Genomic DNA, 17,463 nt, shown 5'->3' on the forward strand with positions numbered 1-17,463 from the left:
TAAACCGGGAAGAGTCAAAACAGAGAAAGAATATTATAGACAAATTTCCATAATGAATATAGGTGCAAAAATTTAAATAAAATATTAGCAAAGAGATTATGGCAACTTATCTCATTGATAACATACTAGGAACAGTTAGGATTTACTCCAGGAATGCAGGATAGGAAAACTGTCAGCATAATTGACCATATCAACAATAAAACTAAGAGAAATCATATGATTATCTCAATAGCTACACAAAAAGCATTTGATAAAATACAACACCAATTCCTATTAAAAAACACTAGAAAGCATAGCAATGAATAGAGTCTTCCTTAAAATGATAGATAGCATCTGTGATATGATGATACCCTTAGAGAATCTTAGAGAATCAAGTGAAAAAAATTGCTTAAAATAATAAACAAATTTAGCAAACTTGCAGGATATAAAACAAACCCACATAAGTCACTGACATTTCTATGTATTACTTATAAAGTCCAACATCAAGAGAGAGAAAGAGAAATTACGTTTAAAGTTACTGTAGACATTATAAAATATCTAGGAGTCTACCTGCCAAGATAAACCCAGGAACTATTTGAACACAATCACAAAACACTTTTCATGCATATGATGTTAGATCTAAGTAACTGGGAAAATATCAGTTGCTCATGGATAGGCTGAGCTAATTCAACAATTCTAATTTAGCTAATTTGAGCTAAAATGACAATTCCACCTAAATTAATTTGCTTATTCAGTGCCATACCAATAAAACTACCAAAAACTATTTTATAGAGCTAGTAAAAACAATAACTAAATTCATCCAGAAAAACAAAAGATCCAGAATATCAAGCAAATTAATGAAAAGAAATTCCAGAGAAGGTAGCTTAGCTGTACCAGATCTTAAATTGTGTTATAAAGCAGCAATCATCAAAGCTATTTGTCACTAGCTAAGAAATAGAGTGGTGGATCAGTGGAATAGATTAGGTATACAAGACACAGTAGTCAATGACTATAGTAATCTATATTTGATATATCCAAAGACTCCAACTTCTGGGATAAGAAGTTACTTAAATAAAAACTGCCTGGAAAACTGAAAAATAGTCTGGCAGAATCTAGGCATTGACCAACATCTTACATAGTATACCAAGATAAAGTCAAAATGGGTACATGATTTAGATATAAAAATTGATACTGTAAACAAAGTAGGAGAACAAGGAATAGTTTACCTCTCAGATCTATGGAAAAGGGAAGAATTTATGACCAAACAAGAGAAAGAGAACAGTATGAAATGCAAAATGGATGATTTTGACTACATTAAATTGAAAAGTTTTTGCCAGTGCAACCAAGATTAGAAGGGAAGCAGAAAGCTGAGAAACAATTTTTATAACCAGTGTCTGATAAAGTCCTCATCTCTAAAGTGTATAGAGAAGTGAGTTAAATTTATAAGAATGCAAGTCATTCCCCAATTGACAAATGGTCAAAGGATATGAACAGGCATACTATCTATAGTACTATGTATAGTACTATGAAAAAGTTCCCTATATCATTATTGAATAGAGAAATGCAAATCAAAACAACTCTGAGGTACCACATCACACCTATTAGATTAGCTAACATGACAAAACAGGAAAAATGATAAATGCTGGAGAAGATGTGGGAACATTAGAACATTAATGCTTTATTGATGGAATTGTGAACTGGTCCAACCATTCTGGAGAGCCATTTGTAAGTCTGCCCAAAGGGGGATAAAAATATGCATACCCTTTGACCCAGCAATACCACTACTAGTTCTGTAACCCAAAGAGATCATAAAAAGGGTAAAAGGCCCCACATGTACAAAAATATTTATAGCAGCTCTTTTTTGTGGTGGCCAAGAATTGGAAATTGAGGAGATGCCCATCAGCTGGGGAATGGTTGAACAAGCTGTGGTATATGGATGTGATGGAATACTGCTGTGCTATAAGAAATGGTGAACAGGCAGACTTCAGAAAAACTGGAAAGACTTATATGAACTGGTGCTGGGTGAAATCAGCAGAACCAGGAGAACACTGCACATTGTGCAGTGACTAACTTTGATTGATTTGTCTCTTCTTAGCAATGCAAGAATCTAAGACAATGTCAAAAGATTCATGATGGAAAATGCTGTCCACATCTTGAGAAAGAGCTATGGAGTCTGAATGCAGATCAAAGCATATTATTTACTCTCTCTCTCTCTCTGTCTCTCTGTGTTGTTTCTTCTTTCTTATGGCTTCTCCCATTGGTTCTAATTCTTCTTTATAACATGACTCATGTGAAAATAGGTTTAATATGAATATATATGTAGAGCCTGTATCAAGTTACACACCTCTTGAGGTGGGGGGAGGGGAGAGGTGGGGAGAAAATTTGGATCTCAAAATCTTATGGAAGTGAATAATTGAAAACTAAAAATGATAAATAAATTTAATAAAAAAAGAAATAAATTTGCAAAGTGCTCTGTGAATATGATCTCATTTTATCTTCCTCATAGCCCTGGGAGGTAGGTGCTGTTTTTATTGCCTTTTATAGATGAGATGTCAGCTGCATACTAGAATATTGGATTGTTTTTTCTTTGTATGCCCAATACTCTGAGTACAGGGCCTGGCAGAGTAAGGACTTAATACAGAACTGACTTATTGACTTTTATGTCCTTCATCACTGAAGCCAGAGAGGCGGTATGGCATGCATACACATATACATACATACATACATGTATGTATGTATATTAGATATGTGTGTATTGTATATGTATATATACATATATATGTAATATATAGTAAAAAGAACTTTGAACTCTGGTTCAGGACCTGAATTCTAATCCTGCCTCTGACCCTTGTACATTCTTCCCTTCCCATCCTCCGGGCAAGTCACTTAAACTTTTTGAGCCTCAGTTTTATCATCTGTTAAATGGGAATAATAATGTGTCTAGGATCTACTTCCCAGGATTGTTGTGAGGCCCCACAATAATAACATTTTTAAAGCACCTACTCTGTGCCAGGCACCATGCTAGGTGCTGGGGTGATGAAGACAAAGGATGAAGTTTCTTCTCTTAAGGAGCTTACCTTAGAATGGGGGAGAAACAATTCAAACACAGCCTTTTGTGACACCACGGTAATAATTGTAACAGTATAACAACAGTAACAGTAACAAGTGTCATTAATCCAGGTCGTGGGTTATACTTTCTAATGGAGAGGAAAACATGTACCCATATAAGAAAATACAAAGTATATACTTGGTAATCCCCAAAGAGAGAGAGAAATAAAAGCAGGGGAGGCCAGGAAAGGTCTTGTGGAGGCATAACCTTTGTGCTTTGACAGAAGCTAGGGATTATGGGAGGATTTTCACCGAAAGTATTTACACCTTGGAAAATGGCCAATGCTGCAACTCAGGGCTTGCTTTATTGTTTCATTGATCATCTAGACTTAAGAAAGTGCTGGAGAAAATGCAGATTAAACTAGAAAGTGTATCATATACACTATTTTTTCTTCTGCAGAGCCGGTTGTTAAGCATTTGTGCAAAGACATGGAGATAAGATATGCAATGTCATGTACAGAAAACAGCTGTCAGATCAGTTCCTGGAGCAGAGTGAGTAAAGGAGAGGATTAGGAGCTAAGATGAGAAATGTAGACTTGCACATTGTGGCTGGCCTTACATTCTAGGCTGTGAATTTTGCTTTTTATCCTACAGATAGTAGAGAGCCACTGAAGATTGTTAAGTAGGGGAGTGACATGGTCAGAACTGCTTGAGATGGTTTGGAAATGAGAGATACAGGGACATAATCAGGAGGCTCTTCCAGGAGTGCAGATGTTAGATGACAAGATGATAAGAGTGAGAGAAGAGGCTAGTCAATCAAGAAGCATTTATTAAGCACTTACTGTGTGCAAGTTACTGTACTAGGTGCTGGCAAAGGCAAAAACATGATGTCTGCTTTCAGGAATTTACAATCTAATGAGACGATGTGGAGGTAGAATTAACAAGATTCTGATTGGATAGGTAGCCAGGTGGCTCAGTGGATAGAGCAAGGGACGGGAGTCAGAAGACATGAATTCAAATCTCACATGACACAGTTAATAGTTGTGTGACCCTGGGACAAGTCACTTAACCTATCTTGGCCTCAGTTTCCTTAACTGTAAGACGGAGATAGTAATAGCATCTGCTTCCCTGGTCTGTTGTGAGGACCAAATGAGAAAACAGAAGCACAATACTTTACAAACCTCAAAGTGCTATAGAAATGCTTGCTTTGTGGGTTGGGAGGTGGTGAGTACTGTCAGAGATGACCCTGAGCTTTCGAACCCAAATAGCTTGAAAGAAGGTGGCACCCCAAGCAGAAACAGGGCGGTTTGGAAAAGGAGTGTATTTGAGGAGAAAAAGAATGCATTTCTTTTTGGACACATAGAGTTTCGATGTCAGTAAAATGTCTCATTGATCTGCCTCTCCTTCCAGCTTGCAGCTGTTTGTGATGTTTTTGTGGAGAACTATGTTCCTGGCAAGCTACTTGAAATGGGTCTGGGCTACGAAGACATAAGTGAGATTGCTCCTCATGTGGTCTACTGCTCCATAACAGGTACTTAGTCACTTCCCTGTATCAGGATTCGGCGTTGTGCAGGGAGGAGGCTGAAGATGCTTCAGGGGGGTAATAAGATGCTTCTGGTGGGGGCAGTTTCCCTTAAATAAGGTTTTTCTTGACTATTTCAGCCTAGAGAGAGGTGGGGCCCTTTGAAAAATTCTCATCCTATTATACACTTAGTAACCAACCACAAAAGCAAACACTGAAATATATAAACAAGAATTTTTGAAAACCAGATTGTATGTGAAGCTGTGAAACTTTGCTGTTTGTTTGGGAAGAGAAAGTAGAGGAGCTTTCACAAGACAGTGTGAATGCTGTGTCGGTTTCCCTATCCCCTTCTGAACTCGTTTGCTGTATTTTTTCCTGGATTTTGTTGGTGTATTTTCATTATTTTCACTGTTGTTGTCAGCATCCATATGGTCACTCAGTTCTGCTACTTTACATAGCATCTTGTCATCTGTATTTTCCCATTTGTCTTTCTACCGGGGAAAGAGCTTTGATTAGTTTGAGGAGAGCTTGCTGAGAGAGTATAGAGTACAAGGAGGTAGGGACGGGAAGTGGGCAGTTCTCAAGGAACTCAGTTCTCAAATCAGTTTCCAGTGATTGGGGCAACCTCGAAGGCATTGTGAGCTGTAGGTGCTTGCCCAGGCTGTCTATTCTTTGGTTGGGGGCATGTCCGGAGACTTGCAGCTTTAAGGGTGGTGAGGCTTGTGAGGGCTTATGATAGAAGTCACCCAGCAGCCCTTAAAACCAAAAAGAGCTCCCCTCCCACTCGCTCTCCCTTGGCCTCCAGAGGCCCTCTGGTTTTGGGTGAGTGGGGGACTGACTGCCCCATGCCTGCTTTTCATTCTGAGAAGCTCTCAAGCTACTGCTCAGCAGCACCCCCTGGTGGTTAAATGTAGATTGAGGCCAATAGATAATTACCGTAAAAGCTTAAATGAGGTGGAGAGAAGCCAGGCTCTTCCGGGCTGAAGTGAGTGGACAGCACCAGTCCATGGTACAGGGTGACTGCCAGGCTCAGATGCAGTTATGTTCAACATCCAAGGGCCATATCAGTGCCAGTTACTTTTATTATACTTATCCACATCCTATAATGGTCATTGATCAGAACTTTGGAGCTGGGAGGGACCTCAGATGTCCAGCTACTTCATTTTGCAGATGAAGGAAGTGAGACCCAGTGAGGTTGAGTGACTCATCTTAGGCCCCACTGTGAATAAGTAGGAGAGCTGGGATCGGAACCCGGGATCAGAACCCTGGGGCCTCTGACCCCAAGTTCCAGTCCTCTTTCCCTTCATTATCCTAGGACACCGTCCCATTCAGTCTTTCTGACAATGTGAAGGCGTGACAGGGTTGTCCCTTAGCAAAGTCAGGTTCCCTCTCTGTTGTCCCTGCACTATTCTTGAGACTTTTCAGCCAAAAGACTGATGCATTTTATTAAAAGAGGTGAGATCAGAGTTTCCCAAGTGCCTTGTATTTTTCCTCATGGTCCTAACCATGTCCGTTTCTCCACCTGGCCCACTAAGTGAGCCTTCCCTTGTCACAAAGAATAACAGGTGGGCAGGACCAACCATGCCCAACACAGCCAGAGGGTTTGGAAGGCTTGCCTTGTTATTAGGCACCGCTTTCCCCTCAATCCTTCTCTCAGAGAAGCTCCTGTGAGCGCACAGTTAATTCTTCCTGTTGAAAGAGACTGAGAGGTAAGTGATACCAGCAAAATTAGAGGCAAACATAGAAATGGAATGAATCCACTGATCAAGCCTAACTTTTATTAAGTAGCTGTTATGGTGCTAAGTGTTTGGGAAACGCTCAGTATTTCAATCAACAAGCATTTGAAAAGAGACGACTATGTTCCAGGCGTTGTGTTAGATGCTGGAGATTCAAAGAAAGAGGAGGAAAAGGAAGGTGACAAAGGAAAGAAGCACCAATTAAATGCCTTCTGTGTACCAGGCAGTGTGGTGGCACCAGAGCGCATAGGCAGGAAGACTCCAGAACCTGACGTCAGACACTTACTAGCTACGTGGGCCTGAGCTTTACCCTTTCTGCCTCGGTTTCCTGATCTGTAAAAGGAGCTGGAGAAGGAAATGACAAATCACTCTAGCATCTCTGCCAAGGAGAGTCAGACAAGACTGAAAAAAGACCGAACGTCTGCAATGCTTTACACATGTTGTCTCGTTTGATGCCCACTACAACCCTGGGAAGTAGGTGCCGTTATCATCCCCATTTTACAGTTGAGGAAATTGAGGCAACTGGAGGTTAAATGGCTGGTCCAAGGTCGCACAGCTAGTAAGTGTCCGAGCGGGGTTTCGAGGCCTAGCATTTTGTGCACTCTGGCACCCCCTAGTGACCTCGAAGAGAAATGATTCTTGTCCTCAAGCACATATTCTGTGACGTGGCATGGATATATGTATTATATTTATATATGTATGTATATATATGCATATACGTGTGTGTCATACAAAATACATGTATTTTATGTATCTACATATATATATTTTATAGATGTCTTCGGAGAGATTAGATACAATGTAACCTTGAAGGAAGACCAGCTTGCATCCTATATTGAACCAATTATATTTCCTCGTTCATATTGCAGTTCTCTCTCTGACCATGTACATGGGTACAGAAGGCAAGGGGAAAGAGAATTTCCCTCCCTAAAGTCCCCAAGGCCAGTGGAACTGTTGGGAAGCCAAATAGTCAAGTGGATGCCACACTATGTTCTCTAGCCTAACAGCAGCTCCCCCCATCCCAATGGAAAACCCTAAATTCCTGGAGAGCCAAGTCCGTGGGAAGCTACCCCTGCCTGCTGTGATAACAGGGGCAGGAGATGCTGGCCTCCATTAGCTGTTTCTGCGAGATCAGTATCTGTTCCTGTCTTGTGTTCATTTTTCATCACTCTGTTTACAGAGGTGGAAGTCATTAGCAAGTTTAGTAGCAAGAGACTTTAAATGGCTGGCTTTTTGAGAACCAGAGGTCATGTGTGGGTGATGAGTTCAGATGCAGATAAGGCCAAATTGAACTCTCTTCCAAAGTTCCCGTGCTCCTGGCCAGGGAGCTCCAGCTTCCCTTTTTTTGAGAGGCAGCCCCTGCCCCCTGGTACGACTGGGATACTAGAATTCCACGATGCCATCTATTTGGCTGTTGGGCCCCAGGGTATCTGCTCTTACTTACATGTTGGCTTTGGCGCTGATGAGTGTCATTCTAGAAAGGTTCCAAATTTTACATGTAATCGATTCTGACAGCTGTGTGGTTAGCATTTGTGAAGAGTACAGATGTTGGCCCCTCTGACAGATACTCTGTTCTGGTCACATGGGGGCATCCGATTCTGGCCCTTCATCTGGTCCTGCCAAGCAACGTGGTTCAGCCCAGAGCTCTATTTTCCAGTGTCCATGCCTGTGCATGGACTTTAGGGGGCACTCTTGAAAAGGACATTATTGTACCAAGGCAGATTCCTGGGAATCATTGCAGGAGGGAAACAGCAGCATTTCCTGGACATCATTAGGAGGAAGAAATTCTGGAAGGAGAGAGCTGGTTGCTTTGGAAGTGCCACTTGGGGGTGAGGGAGCCGCTTCCCTGGCCCCACTGACCGCAGTGTTGAGAAGATTGCTTTCTTGGCATTCTGGTTTTGTGCCTGAGTCAAGTTTTCTCTCTTGCATCTTGGGAGCCTTCCATTTCACTTCTGTAAAAACTGGGGACAGAATTTGCTTCTTTCACCATTTTTTTTGGCTCCTCTTTGCTTTCCTTCTTTCAGGAAGGTAAGCCTGTGACCTCATGAGTGGCAGAGTCACAGAAGGAGAGCTAGAAAGGACCTTTTACCGTAATTGAGGCTAACAACCTTTTACAGAAGGGAAAACAGGCCCAGAAGAGGGAAGGAAATTGACTAAGGAGCTGCAGGCATTAAGTAGAATAGTCAAGATTTGAACCTTGAGAGAGGAGAAAGATTCACCCAACGTTACACAAGAAACAGGGGGCAGAATCATTGTTCCAGGCCAGATCTTCTGTGTGCAGATCTAGTACTAGAGAGAGCCACGGTACATGGGGTTCTGTGCCTAGAGTCAGGAAGACCTGAGTTCAAATCTGTCCCCAGACACTGCTAGCTATGTGACCCTGGCCAAGTCATTTAACCTCTGCTACCTCAGTTTCCTCAGTTATAAAACGGGGTTCATAATAGTACCTACCTCCCAGGTTGTTGTGAGCAGCAAATAGATATTAGTTACAAAGCTCTCAGCATAGTGCCTGGCACATAGTAGGTACTTAATAAATGTTTGTTTCCTTTCTTCCCTTCGTTTTTACTCTATCACCCTGCTTTCGTCAATAAGCCTTTCTTAAGTGCCTACTGTATGCCAGGTTTAGGGAGACTTGACCAGAGAGAGGGCAAGATGTATTCATTTTATGAAGAAATAGATTTACTGGTAAGCCAACTTTAGCTAGCAAAAGCACTTTACATGTTATTTCATTATCTCCTCACAATAACCCCCTCTTCCATATGTGGAAATTAAAGCAGAGGTTAAAGGACTTACCCAGGGTCACAAGGCTTATAAGTGTCTGAGGCCAGATTTGAACTCAGGTCTTGCTTACTCCAGGCTTGGAACTCAATCCATTGCACCACCACCTGGCTGACCCTAAACTAAAGTAGCGACGGTACCTCCCCACTCTGGAATGCCTTCTGATGTCCTTTTGTGGTGAAGTTGATTTATCCTCATCAGTATGGACATTCTCCAAGTGGTTTTCTTCCCTTTTACCTTTGTGGTTTTTCCCTCTTGCTGCATTTTTGTGGTTTTTCTGTTTTCATGAATCATCTTACACTGGGTGTATGATGTGGTGTTTCTTCTCCAGCCTTCCCAGGCCTGGGAATGTGCGATTTTTCCTTATGCCACATGCTTTTGATCTTGGTCATTCATCTGGGGGTTTCATGTCCAGAAGTGAAAAATTCTTGGGCCTCTACTCATGGGGAGCCCTCTTTTTTCTTTCCTATGTGAACAGTAAAAGTGAACCTGGACTCAAGAATTATAGACACTAAAACCCAATTATGGATACCAACCAAATATGGATAGACAAGTGGTCAAGGGTTGTGAGACTGTTACTGGGAGGCAGAAGAGAGAATAGAAGGGACCTGCTGTCATCTCTTGTCTTCTTTGGCATGTTGGTGAAATGGGGTCAGTTTCCTTTTGGAAAGAAAGAAAATTCTCTTGAGGAGATAAAAGGGGTAGGCCATACAGACCTGGTGGTGGTGGTGGTAGAGAGAGAGTGTGTGTGTGTGTGTGTGTGTGTGTGTGTGTGTGTGTGTGTGTGTGTGTGTGTGTGTGTGTGTGTGGTGGAGGATGCTATCTGTGTGGATAATCTTATTTCCATTTGTAAAGAAGGGTGTTATATTCTTTTTTATCATGTATTCTTGAAATTCCTAAAGCAGTTCCAGTTAAGCAGCACCTGTGGACCACTCACTTTGTCCCCTGTGTAGCCCAGTATAGGCTCTGCGCTCAGTCTCCCAGTGTCTACTTGGGTTAGTATGTTCGGTCCTCAGAGGAAAGCTACTGTTCCATCCCACCTAGGGGTAGTCCTGAAGGCTTTGAGGTTCTAAACTATGACCCAGGATCCCCCTTTCAGTGTATTATTCCAACTGCAGGCGACCCTTTACTATGACCTGGATATCATCAAAACAGTACTGAATGATTCATCATCAGTTTGTCTCTTGATCTCTCTTCAGTATTTATTATCAAATTAACATCAGTTAGCTTTCACAAAGGGATTTTTACTGAACTGACATATTGCAAGTTCTGATTACAAAAGCCTCGTAAACTAGGAGGTCTTTTCCCTTCACCACCTTGATCCTTAGAAAGAGCGGGCTCAAGCTTACGTTGCTACACACATGCCTCTTGCCATGTTTACTTCCAGATGCTGAGTGTGTGGCCAGTAGAGGAGGTGCTCCCTTGTATGCAGCACATGCTGTCTCAGCTCCTTAGGGTATCAGGCTGACACCCTGCTACACTGGCTTAAGCAGGTTGGCCCTCAGATCTGGGCTGGTTCACTGTCACTTAGCTGCCTGTGAGCAGGGCAGACTTTTGTGGACTTGGACATCTAGTCCATTCTGACCCTTCGAAGCTCCTGAGATCATTCTATCTCCCATAGTCACTCACTTTGGATCAGGGAAGAATTAACCCAGACCAAAGAGTAGAAACCCTAAAGGTCCGGATGGTGAGCAGGTGGGGGAGAGGCTCTCCCATGCAGACATTTTGAGACTTTCTTCCCTCTCAGCTGAAAACTCCCAGAGCGCTGTTGTGCTGATTTTAAAGAGACTTGGAAAGATTTGTCTGAGCAGTTGCACAGTGAAGTGAATAGGATCAAAGAATAATTCTTGCTATCGATATTAGAACATCAATGTTATAAAAATGAACAATTTTGAAGACCTCTATAGATAAACGAATGAAGAATGATGGAAGAACTAGGAAGACAATTTATGTAATTTATTACCACAATGCTGTAAAAAAAATACCTTTGGACCATCTATAGCTCTAGAGGACTGCTAGTGCAGCATGGCGTCCACTCCGGAGAGGTGATGGCATTAGGGTGAAGAGGGAGAACTTATAGTTTTGTATGTGACCAATGAGAGAATTTGTTTTCTTTGACTATGCATATTGGTTACAAGAAAATTGCCTCCCCCTCCCCTGCCACCACAATGGATTGGGGGTTGGGAGAAAGAGAAAATATATTTCTGTCCATTTTTAAAAAAATTGAGGGTGATGTGTGTGTGTGTATTTGTGTGTTTATGTGTGCCACAGATATGAAATGTTACAGATACTTTCTTATTAATTTTACTTAATAAAGTTTCACTTTGTTCCATGTAGACTGCTTACAAAATACGAGTAGTGTGAAAATGGAATGTAAAAATGAAACCCATCAAGAAAATACTTTTTATTTAAGAAAAGATGGTAGGTCCATCCAGACTTTCTGCTTTCTTTGCCTTTTGTCTGCTTACTTAGTTCCATCCCAGCAGCCTGTTAAAAAGATTTTTATCACCATACAGTAAGCCAGCAACAGTCACAGAAACCTCTCCCATGCTCTGAGGCAGGGATGCTTCCCCAGCTTTCTGGAAGTGGCCTCCCCAGGCCTCCACTCACATGCTCCAGCAGAGAATATTGTCATAGCTCTGAGGACCAGGCCCCCATGGGCCAATCTGCTCTCCCATATTGTACTTCATCTCCCACTGATTCTGTAAAAATTTGCCTTTGTTTCTATAAACTTAGAAATACATTTCTGCAAGGTTTATTGACACATGGAGAAGCAATTCAGCTCTTAAATAACAGGACTTTTGGATGCTATGCAGATCCTGGCCTGTTTATCTGGCGTGATATATGCAGCATCTAGTATAGCAGATAGACAAACCAGTAATTTCTCTCCTCCTTCCCCACCTGGCTCCCTCCATTGGCCTCTGTGCCTCTAAAGTGCCCAGGCACTGGGAACTAAGTACTGCCTATCTGAAGCAAGAAACCCCAAGTGATGGTTTCCAGGGCACTAAGGTTCAGCCTTCATCCATTTCCTTCAAACTCATGTGGCTCCTTCTTCCCCATTTCCAGAAACACCTAGGAAACAGCTCAGCTCGCTCAGCTCCGGCCACTTTTCAAGTCTGGGCTTCTCTTTCTTTTCCGGAAAATGGTAGCGGAGGATGAGGAGACATAATGGCCTAAGTGAGGTTGGATTGGACTTGATCGTAGCTAGTCTTTGGATTTCTTTAACCCTTCTCTTATTTGATCTCCTTTTTACATCTTTTTTTTCCTTAGTATTGTGGACTTCCTCCTCAACAAACACAAATATTACAACATACAAAGAACAAAGATATGAAGTCATAAACTTATGGTCATTTTGTTTTTAAAATGTGCTTACAAGTTAGTAACAAAAATGCACATTTGCTCTGTTTATTTGTGTCCCTGTCTGAGCTTTCTATTTCCTTCTTTGTATTTATTTTTCCTTCTTTTTTTCATTCCTTCCTTCTTAGGGCTAGTGTTGTTTTGTTATTTTATTCTTTTCATTTACATTTCTGTAATCATTGTCTATATTGTTTTCGTGGTTATTCTTATTTCACTCTGTGTCAGTTCATAAAAGTCTTTTTGTGCTTCTCCAAATTCTTTATGTAATGGAGGTACAAAGGAGTTCCCCGTCATCTGCTCTGGCTGGAGGATAGCCCATGCTAAGCCTCTGTCCTGGCCACTCTCAGGGAAAATGGTAATGTTTTGGTATAATGCAGCAAACCCTTGGCTGACCCTTGATTTTCCTCCTCACCTCCCAAGACGCATACACACATACATATATACCCATGATGGTTGAGGGTGGGGAGTGGGCATCACAGGTGGGACTGCATCAAAGCTGTGTCAGGTAGGATTGGCCACTGATTCCAAAAGAGCTGCTCAGGCAATAAACTTTCAAAGGAATGATGCTGCCCTTTGGTTCTTTCTAGAATGTGTTACATGTAATAGGAATTTCTTCTAAAGGCTGAGAGAGGGGCAGCCCCTGCTAACCCAGTAGTTTTAATAGCTTTGAACTCATGTGCTACTGAGGGGAGCCTAAAGTGTGACCCCAAGTCTCTGGCTGCCAGTTTTGCTTCATGTTTCTTTCCTTGAGCGGTAGATCCAGGTGCCTGACCAATGATCCTGGAAGATCAAGTTTTCTGGAGTAGCTTCTTTGGTAGCTTCTGCATTCCTCCGTTGCTGCTGGCTTTGGTTTGGGAAGAGTCATCTCATAACCACTATGGGGATCCTTGGAAAAGGGTTTGCCAGAAGACATAGACCTCAAGGGACATAATGGCGTTACAAAGATAAAAGCTCAGTTTAACAGGAGTGCAGAAAGCTTTGTGTTTTCATAAGTATGTTCAGTATCAGCATCCTAGTAATGTATGCCGCCAGTCAGAAGCTACTGCGTCATGTTTACATTTTTTACCTGTGTGAGCTTAGGAGTCTTTTGGGTTCTTGAATTTTCTTTTGTATGGAGGAGATAAATAGCTGTCCTATACCTGGCCCACACTGTACATCAAGCAACTTTCCACTCCTTTTTGGGGGAAATCTAAGACATGAGCCAAGCTTAAGCTTTAAGTGATTCTCCTTGGGAGCAGGGATTTATTGAGCCAGAAAATTCAAGAAAGAGAGACCGACCCCTCTCTTCAGAGGCCAGGTTCCTCCCAGAATGGAACTCAGTCCATGTGTTGGAGAGGTGAGGAGAGAGGAAAAAGGAGTCCCCAGCCCCCCTGTGCTCAGCAAGGTTCTGTGTGTGTTGTGTTCGTAGTTCATGGTTCTTATGGCAGTAATAATCCAGCCCATCAGTCAGCAAGTACGTGTTCAGTGTTCTGTGCCCAGCGCTGTTTCAGGGAATTGGGACACAAAAACATAATGAATAAAATAATCGCTGCTTACAAGGAGCTTACATTCCAAATCGTGGGAGGCAACAAGTACCTCGATATATGTGCACAGAATCAAAAGAAGAAAATAAATACAAATAAGTGTGAAGTCATTAGCATAAGATGAAGGCGGGGGGATCAGGTAAGTCTGCATGTAGAAGATTGTGTTGGAGATGATTTTTTTTTTTTATTTTGTAATGTTTAACAATCACTGCCATACAATTGCGATTTTATCCCCCCTACCTACCCCCCACTCCCCCCCTCCCTCCCCACGACTGCATACGATTCTGTATAGATTCTACATATACTTTCCTATTGAGTATATTTTCACTATAGTCATGCTATGTAGTCAGACTAAGATAAATGAAAGAAATCGTATAACAAATCAGAACATGATACACAAACACATACACATACACAAACATGATCTGTTACATTATGTGAGTGACTTCCATATTTCTCTCTCTGAGTGTGGAAGGCATTTTGCCTTGAGAACCACCATTGGGATTTTTTTTTTTTTTGTAAGAAGTTCTTGTGTTATTACAAAAATCTAAGTCTACCAGAAAAAACTCTCACACACTGTGGTCGTTGCTGTGCATAAAGTTCTCCTGGTTCTGCTCCTTTCACTCAGCATCAGGTCATATAAGTCCTTCCAGGCCTCTCTGAAGTCTTCTTGTTCATCATTTCTTATGGCACAATAGTACTCCATTACATTCATATACCATAATTTATTCAGCCATTCCCCAATTGATGGACATCCCCTTGACTTCCAGTTTTTGGCAACTACATAGAGTGCTGCTATAAATATTTTTGTACATGTGGGACCCTTTCCCATTTTTATGATCTCTTGGGGATATAGTCCTAGTAGCGATATTGCTGGGTCAAAGGGTATGCACATTTTTGTAGCCCTTTGGGCATAGTTCCAAATTGCTCTCCAGAATGGTTGGATGCGCTCACAGCTCCACCAACAATGAATTAGTGTTCCAACTTTCCCACATCCTCTCCAGCATTTATCATTTTCTTGTTCTGTCATGTTTGCCAATCTTATAGGTGTGATGTGGTACCTCAGAGTTGTTTTGATTTGCATCTCTCTAACCAATAGTGATTTAGAGCATTTTTTCATATGATTATAGATAGCTTTAATTTCTTCCTCTGAAAATTGCCTGTTCATATCCTTTGACCATTTATCAATTGGGGATGGAGATGATTCTTAAAGGAACAGAGGGACTCTGTGAAATAAGTGAGGAGGAAGTACCTTTCAGGCATGAGGAACAGCCAAGGCAAAGGCTTGGAGTTGGGAAAAGGAGAATTATTTGTGTCACAGTTTGTTTTGCTATTTCCCAGTTGTTGGGCATCCACTTTATTTCCAGTTCTTTTAGTTCTATAAATATTTTGGCGTATGTGGGACCTCTCTCTGGAGTTATGTTAACCCATAAATGGATTTTCTAGATCAAAGCCTATGGAAATTTTAGTCATTTTTTGGGAAAAAGTATGACTTCAAACTGTTTTCTCAAAGGGTTGAGTCAATTCACAGCTGTGCCCAAAATGGCTCAGTGGGCCTGTGTTTTCACAAACTCCCTCCAACACTGGCTCTTTCCATCTTGTCATCTTTTCCAGTTTGTTGGGTATGAGGTGGAACCTTAGAGTTGTTTTGATTTGTTTTTCTCTTATTATTAGTGACTTGACAGAATCTTTCATGTGGCTGCTAAAAGGAAACAGAATTCAGAGGCTTCAGAACAGTCATAGTTAGGATTCTTTCACCCCAGATTCTCCAAGGCAGTGGAGTCAAACTCAAATAGAAATAGATCCCTGCCAGCCACATACTGGCTTAGAAATTCTAGAACTTAAAAATATTTTAAAATTTAATATGAAAAAGAAAACCACAAAATACTATTATCTGTGTTTTGTTGTTTGACTTTTTTTGTGTAAAAGTTTTTGTTACTTTTTAATCTGATTTAGACCACATTCCAGAGTTTTGTGGACCAGATGGCCCTTATACTACACATTTGACACCTCTGCTGTAAGACAAATTACCCAGGAAGGATGAAAAGCTCTCAAGATGAAACTTTGTAGAGACAAAGAGAAATGCAACTGGTCAAATGTCCCAGGGGAGAGATTTGAACTCATCTTTCTAAACTCCCAGTCTAGCATTCCTACATTGTAGCATAAGGGCCCCAACCCCCTAAGCGGATCTTAGGCACATTGGGAAATACGGAATGACCATGGTGTAGCTAGGGCAGAGTCCCGATGTCTTCAGCTCTGCTCAGGCCTCTTCTGGAGGGTTTGCTTCTAGGTTGCATATTTTAGAAAGGTCATTGATAAATGGATAGTACTTCAGAGGAAAGTAACTAAGTGGTGAGGGGCCCTTGGTCTGCTGGGGTAGAATCGGGGATGTGAAGAATCAGGACAACTTGATGGCTGTCTTCTGAAGAAGGATTGAATTTATTCTGGTTTTGCCAGAGGGCAGACCCAGGAGCAATGGGAGAAGCTTCAGAGAGGCAGACTGAGGCCAGAAAGGAGAAAAAAACCACTCCATAACATGTAGAGTTGTCCCAGTGTGGAGGGGGCTGTACAGGAGGGAGTGAGTAGCACCTTCCTGGAGGGAAGTCTTTATGAAAAGGCTGGAGGACCATGGGTCAGGTCCATTGTAAGGGAGAATACATGTTCATATGTGAGTTAGATTAGTGGGCCTCTGAGAGCCCCCTGAGCCCAGAGTTTGTGATTCTGATTTTGACTTCACAGTTTCCCATGTGCAAAACTTTACTCTTCCCTTTTCCCTCCCTCTATTCAGCCAGTTGATCATCAACCAAGTTCTTCACTTCTACCTCAGGAGAATATCTTGTATGTCCCTCATTGCTATTTTTACTGCCACCACCTTAGAACAGGCCTTTGTAGACACTCCCTTGGACCTGACTGTAGCTATAACTTCTTTGAAGGTTTCCCTTCTTCTGTTCTTCCTCCTCCACTTCTTTATTCACCTCACTGCCACACTAGCCTTTCTTATACACAGTTCTGATCATGTCTTTTCCTTCCTCACCTCTAAAACCTTCACTGGCTCCCAGGTGCCTACAATAAATAAAGTTGAAATTCTGGAAATCTGAGATCACTGTACATTTTCAACCCTGTCCTATTAATTTTTTCTTCATATGCGTTCTACAGAGTTATGGGGATATTCCAACCAAAGAGAGTTCCTTTCTGTTCCTCAGACACATAAAGTTCTCTTCATCTCTGTACCTTTGCCAGAGCCCTTCCTTCTGAAAATGCCCTCCTCTGCTCCTCGCCTGGTACAATTCCTACCGATCCTTTGAAGCGCAGCTCACATGGATCTTTTCCTCCTATTGGAAATGACTTGCCCTCTCTGACCTGAGATCACCCAGCAGACCTGCGTTCTCTGATATATTGCTCCATATTATAGTTACTTGCATATCTCCCTCCTAGACCATGAGGTCCTTGAGGGTAAGCACTGGCCAATAGGGTTAGCGTTGGGCTCCCTATGTGTCATGGTGTATTGCAGGTGTTCTCT

General features: G+C 41.8%; 1 protein-coding gene across 5 annotated transcripts in view; it reads left to right on the forward strand.

Moving 5' to 3' along the window:
- SUGCT (succinyl-CoA:glutarate-CoA transferase) overlaps positions 1-17,463 on the forward strand; it is a 634,978-nt gene that overhangs the window by 27,005 nt on the left and 590,510 nt on the right. For all 5 annotated transcript variants that reach the window (XR_011964838.1, XM_072599107.1, XM_072599106.1 and 2 more), the window contains exon 6: positions 4,438-4,558. Coding sequence is in view for 4 of the 5 variants with exons in the window: in XM_072599107.1 (XP_072455208.1) it covers positions 4,438-4,558 (121 nt within the window). In the remaining variant the exon portion in view is untranslated. The remainder of the gene's footprint in view (positions 1-4,437; positions 4,559-17,463) is intronic.

The sequence above is a fragment of the Notamacropus eugenii genome, chromosome 3, assembly GCF_028372415.1.
Source record: "Notamacropus eugenii isolate mMacEug1 chromosome 3, mMacEug1.pri_v2, whole genome shotgun sequence".
NCBI lineage: Eukaryota > Metazoa > Chordata > Mammalia > Diprotodontia > Macropodidae > Notamacropus > Notamacropus eugenii.